This window comes from Mesocricetus auratus, unplaced genomic scaffold (assembly GCF_017639785.1).
Source record: "Mesocricetus auratus isolate SY011 unplaced genomic scaffold, BCM_Maur_2.0 Super-Scaffold_100006, whole genome shotgun sequence".
NCBI classification, from domain to species: domain Eukaryota; kingdom Metazoa; phylum Chordata; class Mammalia; order Rodentia; family Cricetidae; genus Mesocricetus; species Mesocricetus auratus.
Genome location: NW_024429190.1, coordinates 84244574 through 84262927, shown reverse-complemented (window position 1 = coordinate 84262927; position 18354 = coordinate 84244574). Strand labels below are relative to the sequence as shown.

The 18354-nt window shown below is 43.9% G+C and overlaps 2 protein-coding genes across 8 annotated transcripts in view; one reads left to right on the top strand and one right to left on the bottom strand.

Annotated features, from left to right (window-relative positions):
* The window catches only part of Atxn7 (ataxin 7), a 141305-nt gene extending 131149 nt beyond the window's left edge, over window positions 1-10156 (bottom strand). Inside the window, exon 1 of one of the 3 annotated variants that reach the window (XM_040747614.1) lies at window positions 10017-10156. The gene's annotated coding sequence lies outside the window, so the exon portion shown is untranslated. The remainder of the gene's footprint in view (window positions 1-10016) is intronic. The other 2 variants (XM_040747616.1, XM_040747617.1) reach the window with 2 other exon arrangements.
* Thoc7 (THO complex 7) overlaps window positions 9601-18354 on the top strand; it is a 15851-nt gene continuing 7097 nt past the window's right edge. The window contains exon 1 of one of the 5 annotated variants that reach the window (XM_040747619.1): window positions 9601-9710. In XM_040747619.1, the coding sequence (XP_040603553.1) occupies window positions 9662-9710 (49 nt within the window). In that variant the 5' untranslated portion in view covers window positions 9601-9661. Of the gene's footprint in view, window positions 9711-10208; window positions 10361-10525; window positions 10690-10903; window positions 11023-18354 lie in introns of those variants that run through there. The other 4 variants (XM_040747618.1, XM_040747620.1, XM_005076394.4 and 1 more) reach the window with 4 other exon arrangements.

The following is an 18354-nucleotide window of genomic DNA, read 5'->3' as shown; positions in this document are numbered from 1 at the left end:
CAAGGTGTTGTATTCGTAATAAATAAATAAATATTAAAAAAAAAAGAAACAAAACTTCATTTAAAACCTAACAACCCCCAGGCAGTGGTAGCACACGCCTTTAATCCCAGCATTTGGGAGGCAGAGGTAGGAGGATCTTTGTGAGTTCGAGACCAGCCTGGTCTACAAGAGCTAGTTCCAGGACAGTCTCCAAAGCCACAGAGAAACCCTGTCTTGATAAAACCAAACCAAACAAAACAAAAACACCTAACAATCAGCCCATTTCTCTTCTTTACCAGCACCAGCATTTTCTTTTTAAAGACTTCAAAGATTAAAAACAAAAAGCACACCGGGCGTTGGTGGCGCACGCCTTTAATCCCAGCACTCGGGAGGCAGAGGCAGGCGGATCTCTGTGAGTTCGAGGCCAGGCTGGACCGACAGCCTCCCAAACAGAGAAACCCCGTCTCGTAAAACCAAAAAAAAAAAAAAAAAAAAAAAAAAAAGAAAAGCACACATGGTGGTGGAGGCACACGTCTTTGGTCCCAGCACTCTGGAGGCAGAGACAGGCAGATCTCTGTGAGTTTGAGGCCAGCCTGGTCTAGAGAGCTACACAGAGAAACCCCGTCTCAAAAAAAAAAAAAAAAAAGACTTCAAAGATGGTGAAATTCTCAAAAGTTCAGCAAACATTGTAAAAAGCAAATATATAAAGTCACCATTCACTCAACAAATTTTAAAGATATATATATTAATTTTATTTATTATTAAGTATACAGTAGTCTGCCTGCACGCCAGAAGAGGGCACCAGCTCTCGTTACAGATGGTTGTGGGCCACAACCATGTGGTTGCTGGGAATTGAACTCAGGACCTCTGGAAGAGCAGCCAGTGCTCTTAACCTCTGAGCCATCTCTCCAGCCCTCAACAAATTTTATAAGGTAGCAATTCCATGCTATGTTAGTGAGTTGTTCCTAAACACTTTTTTGTTTGTTTTTGTATAAAAAGAGTGAAATTAGAGAACACATATGTCTTAGTCAAATATCCGGTCTGGTTAGTATGGTGAATGTGAGCAGCAAAGCTGCCCAAATGCAAGTCTGCATGAGACACACTGGCAGCTAGCTCCATTACTACTACCCAACATTGTTGTTAACTACTCCACCCCATCCTTCAATGGCTTCTTCCTGCTCGGCTGCTGCTAAGTATGTGGCACTCTGCTAAGCCTTTATCTCATACTTAGGCCTTCTCAACATTTTTTTTTTAAATTAGAGACAGGGTTTCTCTGTGTAACAGCCCTGGCTGTCCTGGAACTCGCTCTGTAGACCAGCCTGACCTAGAACTCACAGAGACCCACCTGCCTCTGTCTCCAGAGTGCTGAGATTAAAGGTGTGTACCACCACCACCCGGCCTCAACAATTTTGAAGTGCTATTCCCTTGCTTTATAGATGCGGACGGTGAGGACTCCCTGGATGATGCTGCAGAGTAAGTGGGAGAACGCACGCTTTTCACTGCTCCACTCGCGCTACCTCTACAACAAAAATTCTTTGAGACTACATAGAAATCCAACAGCTAAAATAAGGTACAGCATATTAGACTCAGCAATGGGAAAATCTGTGTGTATATTTTCAGCAAGTTTCTTCTAGTCTTGTATACATTCTTTTTTTTCCTATTCAAGGAAATACAGTTATTCTAGAAAATATTAGTTATACAGAAACTCCCTTAAAGCTACATGAAGCGTATTTAATTGGTTTATTACAACACAGGCCATCAATAGAATTAGTTATTACAGGAATAAGAGCTCATGTAGCAGCAAATAGGAAATGTTTTCAATTATTGTGCCTATTCTTTAATAGCTTTATCATTTTCCCCTTGATTATAAAGGAAGCATATGCTAGCTGAAAAAAAAAATAAGGAAAAACACAAAAAAGGTCACCTAAGATCTTACTAAAGCAAGTTGACAAGTTCTTGTTGGTACAGATTCAGTTTCCTTAGCTATGTATTTATAGGGTTTTGTCCACCTCTGAAAACTCCATTATGCAAACTCTCATGCGATGATGTTATTTTCATCTAAATATGATACCATACCAATAAATGTTGACCAGCATCATCATCTTTTCTGAAAGACCACACATTACTGTGAATGGGCCCTAATACCCTTTACCAGAGATACAGTTAGAATACATTTTATGTTCTGATGTTCAAAATATATGGAAGGGGTTAGTATGAGGTATATGTTTGTGATTATTGGGCAATTTTTTCCATAATTTCCTAGATGTATACTTAATATTTTCTTAATGGCTTTGGATTTGCATTTTCCAAACTGTCATCTAAAATATGCACCAAGTTTAATTTTTTTCTTTTGGGGGTGGGAGTGGGGCTAGGGGTGGGAGGGTTGAGGGTAGAAGGTGGGGGGGTGTCTCACTATGTATCCCTGGAACTCTATGTAAAGCAACTGGCCTCGATGTCACAGAGATCTGCCTGCCTCTGCCCCCACCTCTGCCATCTGAGTGCTGGGACTAAAGGCATCAGTCACTATGCTTGGCTTCAAACTTAATTTTTAAAAACAAGAAAGTCCCTAACTGCCAAGAGTAAGCTATCTCTCATTTAAATACTTTTATGTAGATAGTATCTGTATAAAAAGCAAACAAAATTTTCAATTGAATTCTATCAGTAAACATGCAACATAGCAACTCACGTCTCTGATACTGTATTTGGGTTAGGCTTGAACAGGATGACATTCTAAATTTCCTTATACTGCTGAGTGATTTACTTTTAGTATCATGTAGTATTAAAAAGTTAAGCTCTAAAACATACTTGCTTCAAAACAAGCAAATCAGTAAATAATGCTGAAAGCCAGAAAAAGCAAAACCACACCAACCAGAGCAGTTTACCATGTCCCTGAATCTGCATCCTATACAAGGGCCAAGAGAGAACAGTCAAAGGGAGTGAAGAGGAGTCAATGAAGGAAGCTGTTCCCATGTCCATGAGATGGCTTAGTGGGCCACCGAGTATGATGCCCTGAATTCAATCCTCAGGACCCACATGATGGAAAGAGACAGTGACTCCCACAATGACTCTGACTCATACACATATTAAACAAACAAATAAATAATACATGAATAAATAAATAGATACATGCACAAATGGGTAAATAAATAAAATTTAATTAGGTTGTTCTCAGAGCATCATGGACTGTCAGATAAATTACACACAGACATATGCACCTCCGTGTTCTGTAAATGCCAATCTGGAGCTACTCTCCAGGGAGTAGAAGACAAGAAAAATGTGTGTGTACTGTATTTAACCATACACATACCATGCGGGGGTAGGGAGGGAATGAAGGAAACCAGGACAGATTTCCTGGATGTAAGGCAGGATCTAGTTAGCAGGCTGAGGGGCTGTGCTGATTACTTTCCCTTCAGGGTAAAGGAGGGCAACAGCAACATTGTAAGACAGCAGCAAAGGCAGAGATTCTCTTCAAGGGCATCACACACGACAGATTTCAATCACCAAGCGATGCAAAAAATGGGCAAGGTGAGAATATTTTTAGCAATAAATAAAATTAAGTAGTAACACACTGTAGTAATGCACTAAGACAGAAGTACCACAAATGACTAGCAACAGCATACTGACTGGAGGTCACCCTAATGGGGACACAGCATTAGATGGAGCACACATCTATGCGGTAGACTGTGGCTTGGAGATGTCACTATTCTATAATACTCTCATTTCCTGGGGGAAAGGGACCCAGATGGGATCTCACGTGGCTCCCAGTTTACTAGGTAGTTGAAGATGCCCTTGATGCCCCTGCCTCCATCTTCCAAGTGCAAGGATTAAAGGTATGTACCACTGCTATCCCTGTCTAAATCTAGGAATGTTCACAAGGCAATTCCCATGAATGTATACACACAGCACAAACTAGGAATGGCTTTTATATTTTGAAACACTTGAAAATAACTATCTTGTGGCATATAAAGACTTGTAAAATCAGATGTCTGTGCCTATAAATAAGGTTTTACTGTAACAAACCCACAGCCATTCCTTTCTCACTATAATGGTGGGGTTGAGTAAGTAGAGAAAAGTAGACAGATGGCGAAGTTCAAAATATTCACCCTCTGATCCTTCAGAGATGCTTTCCTCAGCCATAAAACCAACTAACTTGTAAACAAATTACAACTCAAACTTTGTGAGGTTTTCTTGGTTTGGCCAATAACACAGCCAGAATTTTGACATAACCTTCCAGTCTCACAGAGAGTAACTCCACGCCACAAACAATAAACAAGTGTTGATAGGCCCTATAGATGCTGGGGTACCAAACATGGTGACAAGATGTGAAAGGACTTCCTGAACTGAAAGTGGGATGACGGAGCTAGAAAGATGTGGGTAAAGGTGTGAGCCCTCAGCCTGACACCTTGAGTTTGATCCCCAGGAGACACAATTTCTGCCAGTTGTCCTCTGATCTTCACATGCACACCATGGTATGCACACCATGGTATGCGCACGCGCGCGCGCACACACACACACACACACACACACACACACTAATAATTTAAAAAATAACAATAATCTTTCAAAGAAAGAAGGATAGTTTGGGATGTCAATGAGAGAATGGGGATGATCAAGCATGTCCTCTGAAAGAGAATCTGGTATCTTTTCTAAAAATGAGAATCAAGTTCACCTTCAAAATGTCTACCATTGTCAGGAGACTTAGGGCTCTAGGAAACAGCAAGATCGTTTGCATCCGTTGGCCTATTTAATAACCATCTTAACCATTTAAAACTTCTGGTCCATACTGGCCCATGGTAAACAAACCAGAGATTTTAGAAAATGAGAATCAAACCCCAATTGAAGGCTAAAGCCAACCCTGATAATTATTACCCAACCCACAGTGACATGAATGCTCTCCATGAATGAGAATAGCCAAAGGTCATGGAAACAGTTAAAGTAAATTTCTTTTTAAAGCTAAGGCACCTTCTGTTTCTTTTGTTTTGAAACAGGGTCTTTCTACATAGCCCTATCTGTCCTGTAACTCACTATGTAGACCAGGCTGGCCTAGAGATCTACCTGCCTCTGCTTCTGCCTCTAGAGCTAGAATTAAAGGTATGTACCACCACAATAGGGCCATTAATGTATTTTAAATATGTCATCCATAACATCTCAAGCTTTTTTGGTTCATAATGTTCCAGCTTCCTTCAAAATTTAACTCGTTTTCCCCGTAAAGAAAAATCAACATAGATACTGTGGTAGTTTGAATGTATTTGGCCTCCATAAACTCATAGGGGAGTGACACTATTAGGAGGTATGGCTTTGTTGGAGTGGGTATGGCCTTCTGGGAGGAAATGTGTCACTATGGGGGTGGGCTTTGAGGTTTTCTATGCTCAGGATACTGCCCAGTGAGTCAGGTGATTTTTCTCTTGCCTGCAAGATGTAGCCCTCTCATGTCCAGCACCACATCTGCCTGCACGCTGCCATGCTCCCCGCCATGACGATAACAGACTGAACCTCTGAGCTGTAAGCCAGCCATCCCAATTTAGTGTCTTCCTTATAAGAGTTGCCATGGTCCTGGTGTCTCTTCACAGCAATAGAAACCCTAAGACAGATACCCAAGCCAGAAGGTCTTTTAAGAAACACAGAGAGCTGGAAGTGCAATCCAGTGGTACCAACTGCTTATATTGTGTGAGATCCCAAACTCCATTTACACCACAGTGTGGTAGGCAGCGAAAGTTACAGGTACCTTCTAACCAAAACACAGGAGGTGATGACACCCTTTCTAGGGATGATGAACCAGAAAACATGCTTTCATTTTTTAACGTAGTTTTTATTTTTTTCACTTAAACTACAAATGAAAAACAAATGTTAAAAAAAAATCTTGCTTACAGAAAAAGCAGCTCCTTGTTCTCTTCCTGTGCAAAGGCAGCATTTCCAGCCTCCCCCCATAGGAGTCTACACTATGAGGATCACTCAGTCCTCTCCTATTTTTGAAAACATGATTTTAAAAGGCATTTACATGATAATACCTAAGATGTATGGAAATATGCATATTACTAGCATATCCCACTATTGTACAGATTTGCTCAGAAATGTTTAAATGGTTTTGTAAACTAATCTTGTGGGCTAATCAACGGGCTCAGAACTTCATGCAGAGAACTCCTAGCCCTCAGAGTTCCTCTACTAGTTAAGCAACACCCAGATGGAAATGAGAAGCCAGCAGGGAGGAGACACAGAGAGCAGAAACCAAGTTTGAGCTTCACTATGTTTTCAATCAGAAGTTGTGTTTTCCCCACTGGGCTCTGCTGCCGAACAGAGCACAAATACACTTCCTCAGCATCATTATCTCCCAGGCAAATTGCAAAATTGCTACAGAGAAAAAGAGTTAAACCAACCATTTATTTTAAAAGCTAGCATCAAGCTCAACTCTGCTTATTCAATTGCAGTTTACCTCGTACAAACCTTTAGATATAATAAAGCCAGTCACAGTGACGCCAGAACAAGCATGTCAGGCTGGCCTGTCTTCTGTGTGTACACGACTCAACCAACTAAGTGCCAAAGCTTCACCATGGGACAAAATGCAAGTGTCTTTGCATCTCTACCACATCGACTGCTGGCACCCACATGGCAGGCACCCCGTAACACCTGTAGCTCCAGCACCAGAGGACCTGGTACCCTCTTCTGGCCCCAGTGGGCATCAGGCATACACATGGTTTACAGACACACATGCAGGTAAGACACCTAACACTTGCAGTAAAAATAAGTAAATATTAAAAGACAGCACATGAGCCGTCCGGTGGTGCACGCCTTTAATCCCGGCACTCGGGAGGCAGTGGCAGGTGGATCTCTGTGAGTTCGAGGCCAGCCTGGTCTACAGAGTTCCAGGACAGCCTCCAAAACAATACAGAGAAACCCTGTCTAGAAAAAACAAAAACAAAAGAAGAGAGAGAGAGAGAGAGAGAGAGAGAGAGAGAGAGAGAGAGAGAGAGAGAGAGAGCACATGAAGTTGGAGGAAAAAGGAGGAGGTTTGAGAGTAGTGGCATGGATTTGATGAAAACACATTATGTGCACACATGAATATTAACTAAAATATTTGAATAATTGTTCCATTTTATTTAGTAAAAAGATGAATCAATTTTTTAAAATCTAGATTTATAACTTTATATCCTATTTGCAGAAAATATACATAAAACAAAAAGTATGAGTCACAACTACAGGGCTTAGCAGTTAAGAACACTTGTTGCTCTTGCAAAGGACCTGGATTCAATTCTCAGTATCCATAAGGTGACTCACAACCATCTGTAACTCCAGTTCCAGGGTATCCAATGGCCTCTATTGACTTCCACAGGCACCAAACTCATTTGTGGTAGGAGTATACAAATATACATGTAGGCAAAACACGGGCAAAATAAAATGAACAAATATATTTAAAGAATTGGTTGATACTTGCAGACGCCTAAGGATGGATATACAGGCCAAATAACTCTTGAGCTAAAAGCGAACTTGAGAAATGTCTAACACCCCCACCCCCACCCCCACCCCAGCATGCTTGTTTGGTTGTTTTTGACAACTTGACACAAACCTTGGCATACCTGGGAAGAAGGCATCTGACTGAGACAATGCCTACAGGAGACGGGCCTGTGGTCCAGTCTGTGGTGTGTTTTCTGCCTGGTGGCTGACGAGTGAGACCTGTGTCACTGCGTGAGGCACCACTCCAGGGCAGGCGGTCCCGTGCTTACTGCAGCGGTAGAAACCCAACTAGGGGACCAAGGACACAGACCAAACCACAGGCTCACTTGTCAGTCAATAAATACACTAACTTCCTTAGCTAATATTTCAGTCTCAAAAAAAAAAGCAACTAACTGGGTCTGTAAGTTCAAGTCAGCCTTTTGGAAGCTTAAAGCTTATTATGTCCCAGTTCTGAGTTTCTGCCTGTCAAGATTTCCCTTAAGAAAAGAGGGAAGGGAGGAGGGGGGGGAAGGGAGGAAGGGAGGAAGGAAAGAAACATGAGCTTGGGTCCAGCCTACTTTAATATTAGCATATGAAAAGATCATTTCTAAAATTCACTGCAAGATGTTCTCTCAATGTATATCACATAATAAAAGAAATTCTCATATGTTCAACTCGTAGATTCTTGTCAATGCAATAAAGAATTAGATGGTTTGAAGAAAAAACTCCAGAGACTTCAAGAGGCTCAGACATTTTCTTTTTTTTTTTTTGTTTTGGTTTTTCAAGACAAGGTTTCTCTGTGGCTTTGGAGGCTGTCCTGGAACTCACTCTGTAGACCAGGCTGGCCTCGAACTCACAGAGATCCGCCTGCCTCTGCCTCCCAAGTGCTGGGATTAAAGGCGTGCACCACCAACGCCGGGGGCTCAGACATTTTCTAACACTGGCTCTCCCATCAGCTGAACCAACAATGTTCAGAAATGTTTATTTTCAAGCATTACTTACAGCTTTATTACTTAAAAAAGTCTGTGGCCTTGCTGGGCATTGGTGGCACACGCCCTTAATCCCAGCACTAGGGAGGCAGAGGCAGGTGGATCTCTGAATTTGAAGCCAAGTCTGGTCTCCAGAGTGAGCTCCAGGACAGGCTCCAAAGCAATACAGAGAAACCCTGTCTCAAAAAAACCAAACAAACAAACAAAAAAAGTTTGTGGCCCTGATTAACAAAATTGTGAGAGATCAGACGAATTTATGAAAGTGCTCATGGCTCCTCTGTGAAAACCTGATAGTGTCTCATGGAAGTGTAAATCATCGAGGGCAGTGCAATTTTCTTATGAAAACATTAACAACTATTTGACATCTCTAGATACCGTTTAAGTCAGCAAGATAAGATCAAGACATGCTTTTTAAAAGCATCCTTTCACTACATGACAGCTTCTCTTTAAACAAGAAATCTCCCTACCAAAATGTTGGGTCACCTATGCAGCCCTTGCAGCCCAAAAACTCATAATTAGACCCAGATTATCGTCAACTCACAGACCTGTCAGGCCAGATGGGATTAAAGGCATGACTACCACCACCCTGCTGAATTTAATATTGCTATTATCCTTCCTCTTACATCAAGGAAATGAACAGGTCCAAAGTCCAAGTTATGAACAGCCTTTAGCCAACACTTTCAAAAAGTCAAGAACCGCAGCTTCAGCATTTAGAAGAGGTCAGTTAGGCCTGAAAACTTTCATTCAAGATCATTTCTGCCTCTGTGACAAAAGTCAGTAATGTACTTGACATATAGGTCTGCGAAGAGGCAAGAACCAGTTCACTAACATACACTGAATGGTTCCAAGTTTTCTGCTAAAGAACTGAGGGAACTCAGGGCAGATGCATGGACCCTACTTCAGAAAAGCAGCCTGAACAACCAAACTGACCCCCACACAATTGCTTTATGCAGGATCTGGCGATGCAAGGGACTTGGGAATCACGAAAACTGGAAAACAGCGAAAACCTGGGTTTCAACGTCGAGCACGCTTCTGGGTGTAACGCTGTCCAGTTGGACATGAAATCAACCATGGTTCCATTCAGGAGACACTCATCTCAGTGATTTTTTTTTTTCCAGAAAAGATAGCAATATAATCTGCAGTGTGCTCCGGAAATATGTGTTCTCCACCCCAAGCAACGTTTTTCAATGAGCAGCGCCACCTCCCCCAACGCCTTCTACTTTCAACTTCCCTTTAAGACGCGTTTTTTGAAAAGCAAAGATAATATGAAAACGAAGGCACCCCATCTGGATTCCGACACCGTGGGAGAACTGGGTGAGGGGCGAGGACCGCAGGGAGTAGGCTGCTGCTCCTGAGCAAAGTCCTCCCAGAGGTCCCCAAGTTTCTTTCCCCCACTTTCGCAGCACCTGCCAGAGCTCAGGAAGGGAGGATGGCTTGCCGCGTCCGCCTCAAGGACCCGGGTTCGAGACCGGCCGCGGCGCGCGTGGGCGCCAACTGGGCGGCAGTCGCCGCGGCCCCATCCCACCGAGCGAGCGGCACCCGGCGGCCCGGGGGGGCGGGCGGCGGTCACCCGGAGCGGCAGGCGCGGAGCCCCCCGAGCGCGCGCAGCCCGGAGCTCACCTGGCGGCTGGCCGCGGCCTCCAGGGCGGCCTGTGGCGCGGGCCGGGCGGGACGACGGGGTGCGCGGGCCGAGCCGCCGCCGGCCGCCCGCCTCGCCCTTCACCCGCCGGCCGCTCCGCGCCCGGGGAGAGCAGCGAGCGCCGGCAGCGCGGGTCCCGCGGCGGCGGCGGCGGCGGCGCGGCGCGACTCAGGAGTCGGAGAGGGCGGCCGCGGGCGCCGCCGCCTCCTCCTCCATGACTGTTTACCCGGCTGCATTGTGGGAGTTTGACCTCCGCCGCCAACCGCCGCCTCAGCTCGCGCCGCCGCCGCCGCCGCCGCGCACGCCATGGGAGCCGTGACTGACGGTGAGGCCGCCGCGGGGTGCGGGGACGCGGGGCAGCGCCGGGATCCGGGCCGTCCCGGGTGGGGGCTCCCGGGGCGGCCGGGAGCGGCGGAGGGCCGGGCGCCGAGCCCGGGCAGCCAGGGGAGCCCGGGAGATGCAGTGCGCCGAGGGGGCCGGCTGGGGGGGCTTCCCAGGCCGGGCTGGGTCGGGCCCGCAGGCCGTGCGGCGGGCTCCCGGGGGCCCTGGAGCTCGGAGTGCGGTGGAATGAGGACTCCGAGCTGGGGACAGCCTCCAAAAGGACTAGGGGCTTCTGGAGGGCCGGTCGGGAAGTGTATCTGGGCGACTTACAAGGTAAAGCGCCCGGTGGAATGAAGCCGACGGTTTAGACCGCGGCATCTAAAGGAGGACGTGTTGGGGAAGGTGGTTTGTAGGCCTGGATGAATTGGGGGTGATGGGTTGTGGACCGCCGCCGTCTGTGGACTGGGAGCAGAAATAAGGGGGCATTTCGGGGAGGGATGGACAGATGCGGTGGGAAACTGGAGCAAGGGCTTACTTTGGTACCTGCTTTGGTAGAAAGGTTCTCGAGAGGGTGATCAGTAGCTGTGGGTACCAGTGGACTGACATCCAGAAAATGGGAAGAACAACGAAGACCCACATTTGAGGACTGTTCGAGGAAATGTCTAGGTAGGGATACATAGGGGAATTTTAACCTTATTTTATTCCAGTTTCGTTTATTCAGTAGGTCTTTACCTTACTTCCAGGCAATGCTTTACTTACAGTTTGCAACCTAGAACCAACAGGCACTATAGGTCTGCAGTTTGGAGTGGCTGTAAACGTTGACTAATTGGGGTGAGGTGGGGGTGAAGGTATGTGTGTGTGTGTGTGTGTGTGTGTGTGTGTGTGTGTGTGTGTTTTGACTGCATGTGTGCTCGTGTACCACTTGTGTCTGGTGCATATGGAGTCCAGAAGAGTGCTGGGAATTGAACCCATACCTCTGCAAGAACAGCCAGTGCTCTCAATTGCTGAGGCATCTCTGACTGGCTAACATGCACCGAGCTCAGCTCCTGCTGCATGATGCTAGGGAATGGGGCCAGCACTCCAGGCCAGCACTCCAGCTAAGGGAACTAAGCGAACAGAGGTCTTGCAGAATGTCGGGACTAGTCGGATGTGCTGGGATGTCAAAGATGATCTTATGTTTCTGACTTGTGTGAATTTGTACCTTGCTCCAGAGGAGTGATGGATTTGTCAGGTGGGAGGAGGGAAGGAATGGTGAGTTACAAACTTACCAATTGAAGCCCCCAATCCTTAGGGGCCACAGGAATCCCCACTTGACAACTACCAGCCTCTGGCCTTGTGGAGGTTACCTAGCTTCTTTGAGGCCCAGTTTTGTTCTCTGTATGTTAAGATACTAACAAAATCTACCCCGGAGTGCTGTTTTGGAAGTAAAGGGCAGTGTACTGAATTAAACACGTGCTAATGTTCAGTAAATCTTTCTAAATACAGAAGTTATTTTACTAACCTCTTTTCCACTCCCCTGTGGAGAACTGTATCTGTACTGATTACCCTTCCCTATCTTGTTATGGGGGAAGGAAATTGAACTGAAGTTAGGACTAAGTAACTAATGAACAAATATGAGATGCTAGGTACAGAAGGAAATTAGAAGGGCAGGGTCCTGGAAGGTGTGTGTGTGTCTGTGTGTGTGTGTGTCTGGGTGTGTCTGTGTGTGTGTGTTAGCGGGATTGAACTAAGACTCTTCTGTATGCTGTGCAAGCACTCTGCCATTGAGCTAAGCTACATCCCCAGCCCTGCCATGTATAGATGAGCAAGTAGGGGGCAGTGAGCAGGTCCTGCTGAGTTAGTGACTTAGTTGGACAGCTTTTTTCTGGCAAAGCCACTCCTAAGTTTGGCCAACCAAAAACTAGTTAAGATGTGTCACTGCTAATTTAAATTATTCTAATGGCTTATGTTGTCGGTGATAATTTAAAGTGTGTTAAGTTGGATTAGAACCCTTTGTAGCACAGAGAACGGCAGACATGTGTTGATGCTAGAGCAACAGATGGGAAGTGAGAAGACGGGGAAGACGTGGTTCTGCATTGCACTCAACAGAGCTGTTTGGCTCTGACAGCTTCCATAGACATATACTTAGTAAGTTTAAAGTGGTTTTAATATGCTCAAACAATATCGCAGAATAATGGAACTATACGATAGTGTAGTATATATTTTCCGATGAAGGCAAAGATGATATCAGTCATCTGTAAATGGACAACCACAGCACAGACTTGACAGGTCATTTCAAGGATACAGTGTAATATCTCATGTAAGAACTCTGAAACAGAATGGCTGTTAGCTAAGCCAGTACACTTCTCAGTGAGAGAGACACATGGAGTAAACACTGTAGAAGTGTTTGCTGCGGCGTTCACTTCAAGTGACCCAGTGGGAAGCACGTTTGATCACCAGTGCCAGTACATTTCCTCCCGTTAAATAATTTCTCCTTAGCTAAGATAGCTTTTCAAAACAAAATCAAAGTTTTATGCTTAAATTATGCAATTGCACAACCCTCCTGCTTAACTTGCTAAATACTGGGATTGTAGGCATGTCTGGCTTAAAATTTTTCAACTTAATTTTGGTTTTACCATCAAAAGTTTGTACAAATGGGACATAAGTATCTCAGATGAGAGCAACATTTACATGGGAGAGTCAGACTACCTTGTTTATTCTTAGTTATTGTTGACCTTAAAAAACATTCTTATGATTTTAAACTTCATAAAGGGAGAGAACAGGAGTTCTGACATGAGGAATGCAACAAATGAGCTTATGTAATTCATCTTAATAACTCATGAGTGGTGGTAATGTAATGATAAATCTAATAGGAATTTATGTAAACATTATCTTTATATGATCATAATTTCTCATCAAGTTATTACCAATAAATAGTTTCTAAGCTGCTTTTGCATATTTGTTTTCATAGAATGGCCCCAAGGCCTGGTGGGATTAGTACAAGCAACCAGATCATTTACAGAAGGCTTCATGGTAATTTAGGAAGTCAAAAGTGTTCTAGGAGCCTGGAGGTGGTTGCCCACACCTTTCTTTAATCCCAGCACTCTGGAGTCAGAGGCAGGTGGATCTCTGAGTTTGAGATCTTTGCCAGCCAGAACTACACACAGAGAAACACTGTCTCAAAAAAAAGTTTTATGTATGTTCATTATGACCTAAATGATGAAGTGTTGCTAGAAATAAAAAACCCGCTCATTCCATGTGTGTTAGGAACTAAAGAGAGGAGAAGCTATTCTCAAACTGGCAATCTGGCAATGTACCTCTCTCTTTGTTGTTATTGTATACTCTACAAAGTGTATGTTATGGCAGTAATTCTTGTCTAGTTTTCTAGGCAGTAACTAACTGTCCATAAAACATTTAAGAAAGGAGTGCTGTGACCTTGCTGTAAGTTTGAGACAGCCAATCATAACTGGGCAAAATTTTGAATATATAGTATCTACGTAGATGCTTAGCTGTATATCTAGCTAAGTATTGTCATTTACTGTGTAATGTTTTTAGGATATTGCAAGTTGTGAGTTAAAATTTAAGATAAAGAAAGGGATAATGTGTTTGGGACATTTTCATATGAACAGGAATTATTTTCTTTCACTTTCTGTTTTCAAGATGCTTCTCAACAGTCCTACAAACTAGATAGTTTTCGTCTTACTTTGCAGATGAAGTTACAAGTTGATCTCATGTGCTCATACACAAACTTTGGATACACAACCAAAACCATTGTCTCCAAGTTTTGATTTGTGGCCCAGAACTTTGAAGCAATGTGCATGGGGGCTGGAGTGCAAAGCGGGTCTGAGACTGCCTAGATGAGAAGCCTCTGCATTGCCAGAGGAGTTTTCCCTCCCTCCTTCCCTCCCACTCCCTCCCACTCCCTCCCACTCCTGCCCACCTGCAGTCCTAACCTGCCTTCTGGGACCTGTGATTCTCCTCCTCTGTTAGGCCACGTAGCTCCTAACTGCATGTGGCTTGGAAGCCTCCTGACTAGCCAGCCTTCTTGCTTGTGGGCTTTTCCCAGTTGCAGTCTTCAGCTTGCTCCTGCCAGATAGTTCTGCCCCTGCCCCTTCAATAGCTCAGTTGCCTACAGCAGATACCATCCTCTCGTGATATAACCTATAAACTGCCATCTGTGTTGTTGGTTGCATTGTCCTCCCTCATCTGGTCTGGAGTGCTACTGTGTCTGTTCCTCCAACTCTGCTAGAGCTCACACAGCTTTCTACCTGCTGGCGAGGCATGAGATGGGAAGATTTTAGCATTCTTTCCTGTATAACAGAATAACTGTCAGATTTTGAGTCTCTTCTAGTATTCAAATCAAACTATACTTTTCTCTGTCTTCTAGCCTGTCCTCCCCTGACTTTTTTTTTTCCCCTCTCTTGATAACCCCATTTATTTGTTGTATAGCATCATTCCAGGGTATCTATGCAAATGCAAACATATGTAAATATACTTGTCCATTTTTATTTAAATGAAAGCATACTATACATTCTTCCTCTTGTATTTTACTTTGTATCAAATGTATGATAATATTCCATGTTTCCTTCCCTTTTTCCTTCCTTCCTTCCTTCCTTCCTTCCTTCCTTCCTTCCTTCCTTCCTTCCTTCCTTCCTTCCTTTCTTTCCAGGCAGGATTTCTTTGTGTAGCTTTACAGCCTGTCCTGGAATTCTGTAGACCAGGATGGCCTCGAGAACTCACATAGATCTGCCTGCCTCTGCCTCCCAAGGGCTGGGATTAAAGGTGTGTGCCGCCACCACCCAGCTTTATCAAGTTCTTATACAAAAATTTACTTAACTTGTTCATCCACTTACAGATATTTGGGATGGTTTTCATTTGTTATTAAAATGTTATGGTGTATAAATGACACCATATTGCTTAATTCAGCTATATTTGATACTGCTGAATGAAACCTGGTTAGAAACCTTGAGACGTACTGATAAAGACCCACCTGTTCTGCTTGTCCACAACTCTTGTGTAATGTGGATGCTACTGTACCGAGAGTCAAATGCCTCCCCTCCTCAGAACTTACTCTTATGCCTTGTGTACAAATTTTGTTCACACCTTTTGTACAGTTACTTGTTGCTATGACAGTGAAAATAAGGGCCACTAGTCTGTTCGTGTTCAATAGAAGCAGTGGTTTTCAGAAGGCCTCTGTAGGCATCACAAACAAAATTTTAAAATATTGATGTCAGGCTGGGCGTGGCAACCCACCTTTAATCCCAACACTCCGGAGGCAGAGTTTGAGTGATTCCTGTGTCCCTGTGAGTTCAAAGTCAGCCAAATGAGTTCCAGGGTAGCCAAGACAACTCAAAAAAAAAAAAAAAAAAAAAGATCTTGAAGTCTGTCATGGTGCATTACACCTATAACAGCCAGTGGAGTCTAGGCAGAAGAACTGTTGGGCGTTCCAGGCTAGGCTAAAGTACATACTTTGAGGACAGCCTGGGACCTGGGATAAGGAGGAAAGTCAACTTGGTTGGGGCTGTTGATTTGATTTACTTGGCTTATGGATGTTTCCAGATTGGAGTACTTCATTCATGTGTGAAGATGCTTTGATCTAAAGAGCAGACTTTAAATGTTTTAGTCACTAGACCCCAGGTAGTAACTGTGGGGGCTCCTCTCTGTTTCCTACTGCATTTACATTTGAGGTCCCACACTCTGATGTAGGAAGCCCCAGCATCCAGCGGGGAGGGGAGGGCTTGGGAAGAATAGAGAGAAGAGCAAACATCTGAATAGCCCTGTAACTTCCAGATTGTAGTGTTTAAACAGTCAAGTTGCCGTGCATGGTAGCACACACCTTCAGATTTATCTTTTTAATTCTTCGTGTGTGCAAGTGCCTGAGCTCGTGCATGCATGAGTGCAGGTGCTGGAGGAGTCTGGAAACGATCGAACCCTGGAGCTGGGGTGACTGTGGTTGTAAATTGTCAAGCTTGAGCACTGGAAGAGCAATACTCATTCTTAACCACTGAGCTCTCCAGCCCCAAGGCTACCTTTACTCCCAGCACTTGACAGACAGAAGCAGACTGCTGTCTCCATGTGCTGGGAGTTTGAGGCCAGCAAGGGTTACATAGCAAGTTTCAGGAAAGCCAGGGCTACAAAGTGAGACCTTGTCTCAAAATGTGTGTACTTTGTGTGTGTGTTTGTGCTTGTAATAAAAAATTTATATTCTGCATTTTAATCTCTTGGGGCAGGTATTCAAGACAGGGTTTCTCTGTGTAACAGTCTGGCTGTCCTGAAACTCTCTCTATAGACAGGCTGGCCTTGAACTCACAGAGATCCACCTGCCTCTGCCTTTCCCTCTGCCTCCTGAGTACTGGGATTAAACGCTGTGCAACCACCACTTCCAGGCCCAGGCCATTTTAATGTCTTAAAGGACTATGTTTTATTTATCTGGGTCTCTTCAAATAACATTGTTTGGTGATTAAAGTTTGAAAGCATTACTATCTTTTGAAACTTAAAGTTAAATACTCAGGTGAATTTGTGCTTGAACAACCTATTAAACAAACCCATCCTAAAAGTGTCTGTCTCTGGATATCCTACACTGGGCCATCTCCACTTCACCTGTGCTTTCAAATACTTGTGCCCACACACACAGGAGCTGTTGGCAAAGACTTTGCTATTGATTCATGCAGGCTCTCCAGAAATTATTCAGACCTTAAATTTGTAAAATTAGTTAAAAAAGAAATGAAAGCCCAGAAATAAACAAAAAATGATAAAATGGTATGAAAATCATTTTAATCTCTGTAGTGTCCTTATCAGAAACAATCATTAATGTGGTCCATTACCTATGAATCCCTCCAGAGATATTTTCTGCATGTATACACACATGTTTGCTCAACTTTTTTTTACATTTCCTTACACATTGGGCAGCAGCATTCTCTGCTTCTGGGAAGCTACTTTAATTATCTAAAGAGGTTGTTGAGGGTTTGCAATACTATAAACAACACTGCTAGAGAAATCTCTTTATATCTGTTGTGCATGGTGGTGCACACCTGTAACTCCAGCCTCTGCCACATAGTTTCAGAATAAGCGACACAGCTGTGTAGAGAGATCCTGTCTCAAAACCCAAAAGGAAAAAAAATTCTGTGCTTGCATGGGCAAATGCTGTGTCCATTTCAAGCATTGTTGATTATATCTGTATCCCTGCATGTTTAACAGCATGTATAAGTACAGTTTCTGAACATCTTGTCTACAGTTTTGTTACCATGTTATGATCTGGTAGATGGAATGATTTCTTTTCCATTTGTCTTTGTGATTATGGCCCAGCGTTATTTGGTCCTGGTAAGAACTGTAGCTCAGAACTGCCGACAAACTGCTTTGGACCCTGTGTGTCCCAGTCATCATTTGCATTACTTTTGTGTTCTGTTTTCTCTTTGCACTGGGGCAGAAATGAGACATGGAAGTCAGGTATAGTGACTCTCACCTGCCATCCCATCAAGTGGAAGGCGGAGGCTGCCTGGTGAAGTCCAGGCCAACCTGTACTGACTTAGAGAGAGATGCTTTAAAGCACTTAACAACCAAGTTATGTTACTTCCTGAAGCTTTCTCCATTTCTCTGACCTGTCATTCTTTTTCTAACTTGATACTGCATGCTAGGAACCTTCCCTTGTCTGTTCTTCTGTTAGTGCCTCTCACTTAGCTAGAGATGCGTGAGGTCCTGGCTCCCCTTCATTTGGACAGGTTTTTTTCCAAAACTAGTTCTCCTAACAATTATTAATTATTGGCTTAGCTTTCCTTTTGTACCTGAAAATTTACTCTCAACAACCCATAGAATGCCAATTCTGATGGCAAAGTTTCACCTGTGAGCTCATCCCCTAGAACAGTGGCAGACATACCACAGACAATCGCTTTTCTTTGAGGGGGGGAAAAAGACTTTTAATTGTGGCAAGATGCAAATAAAATGACTAATTTTACCTTCTTGCTTTTAAGTGGTAGCTCAGCCAATGGCATTAAATATGCTTATATTTCAGTAATTTTCTTT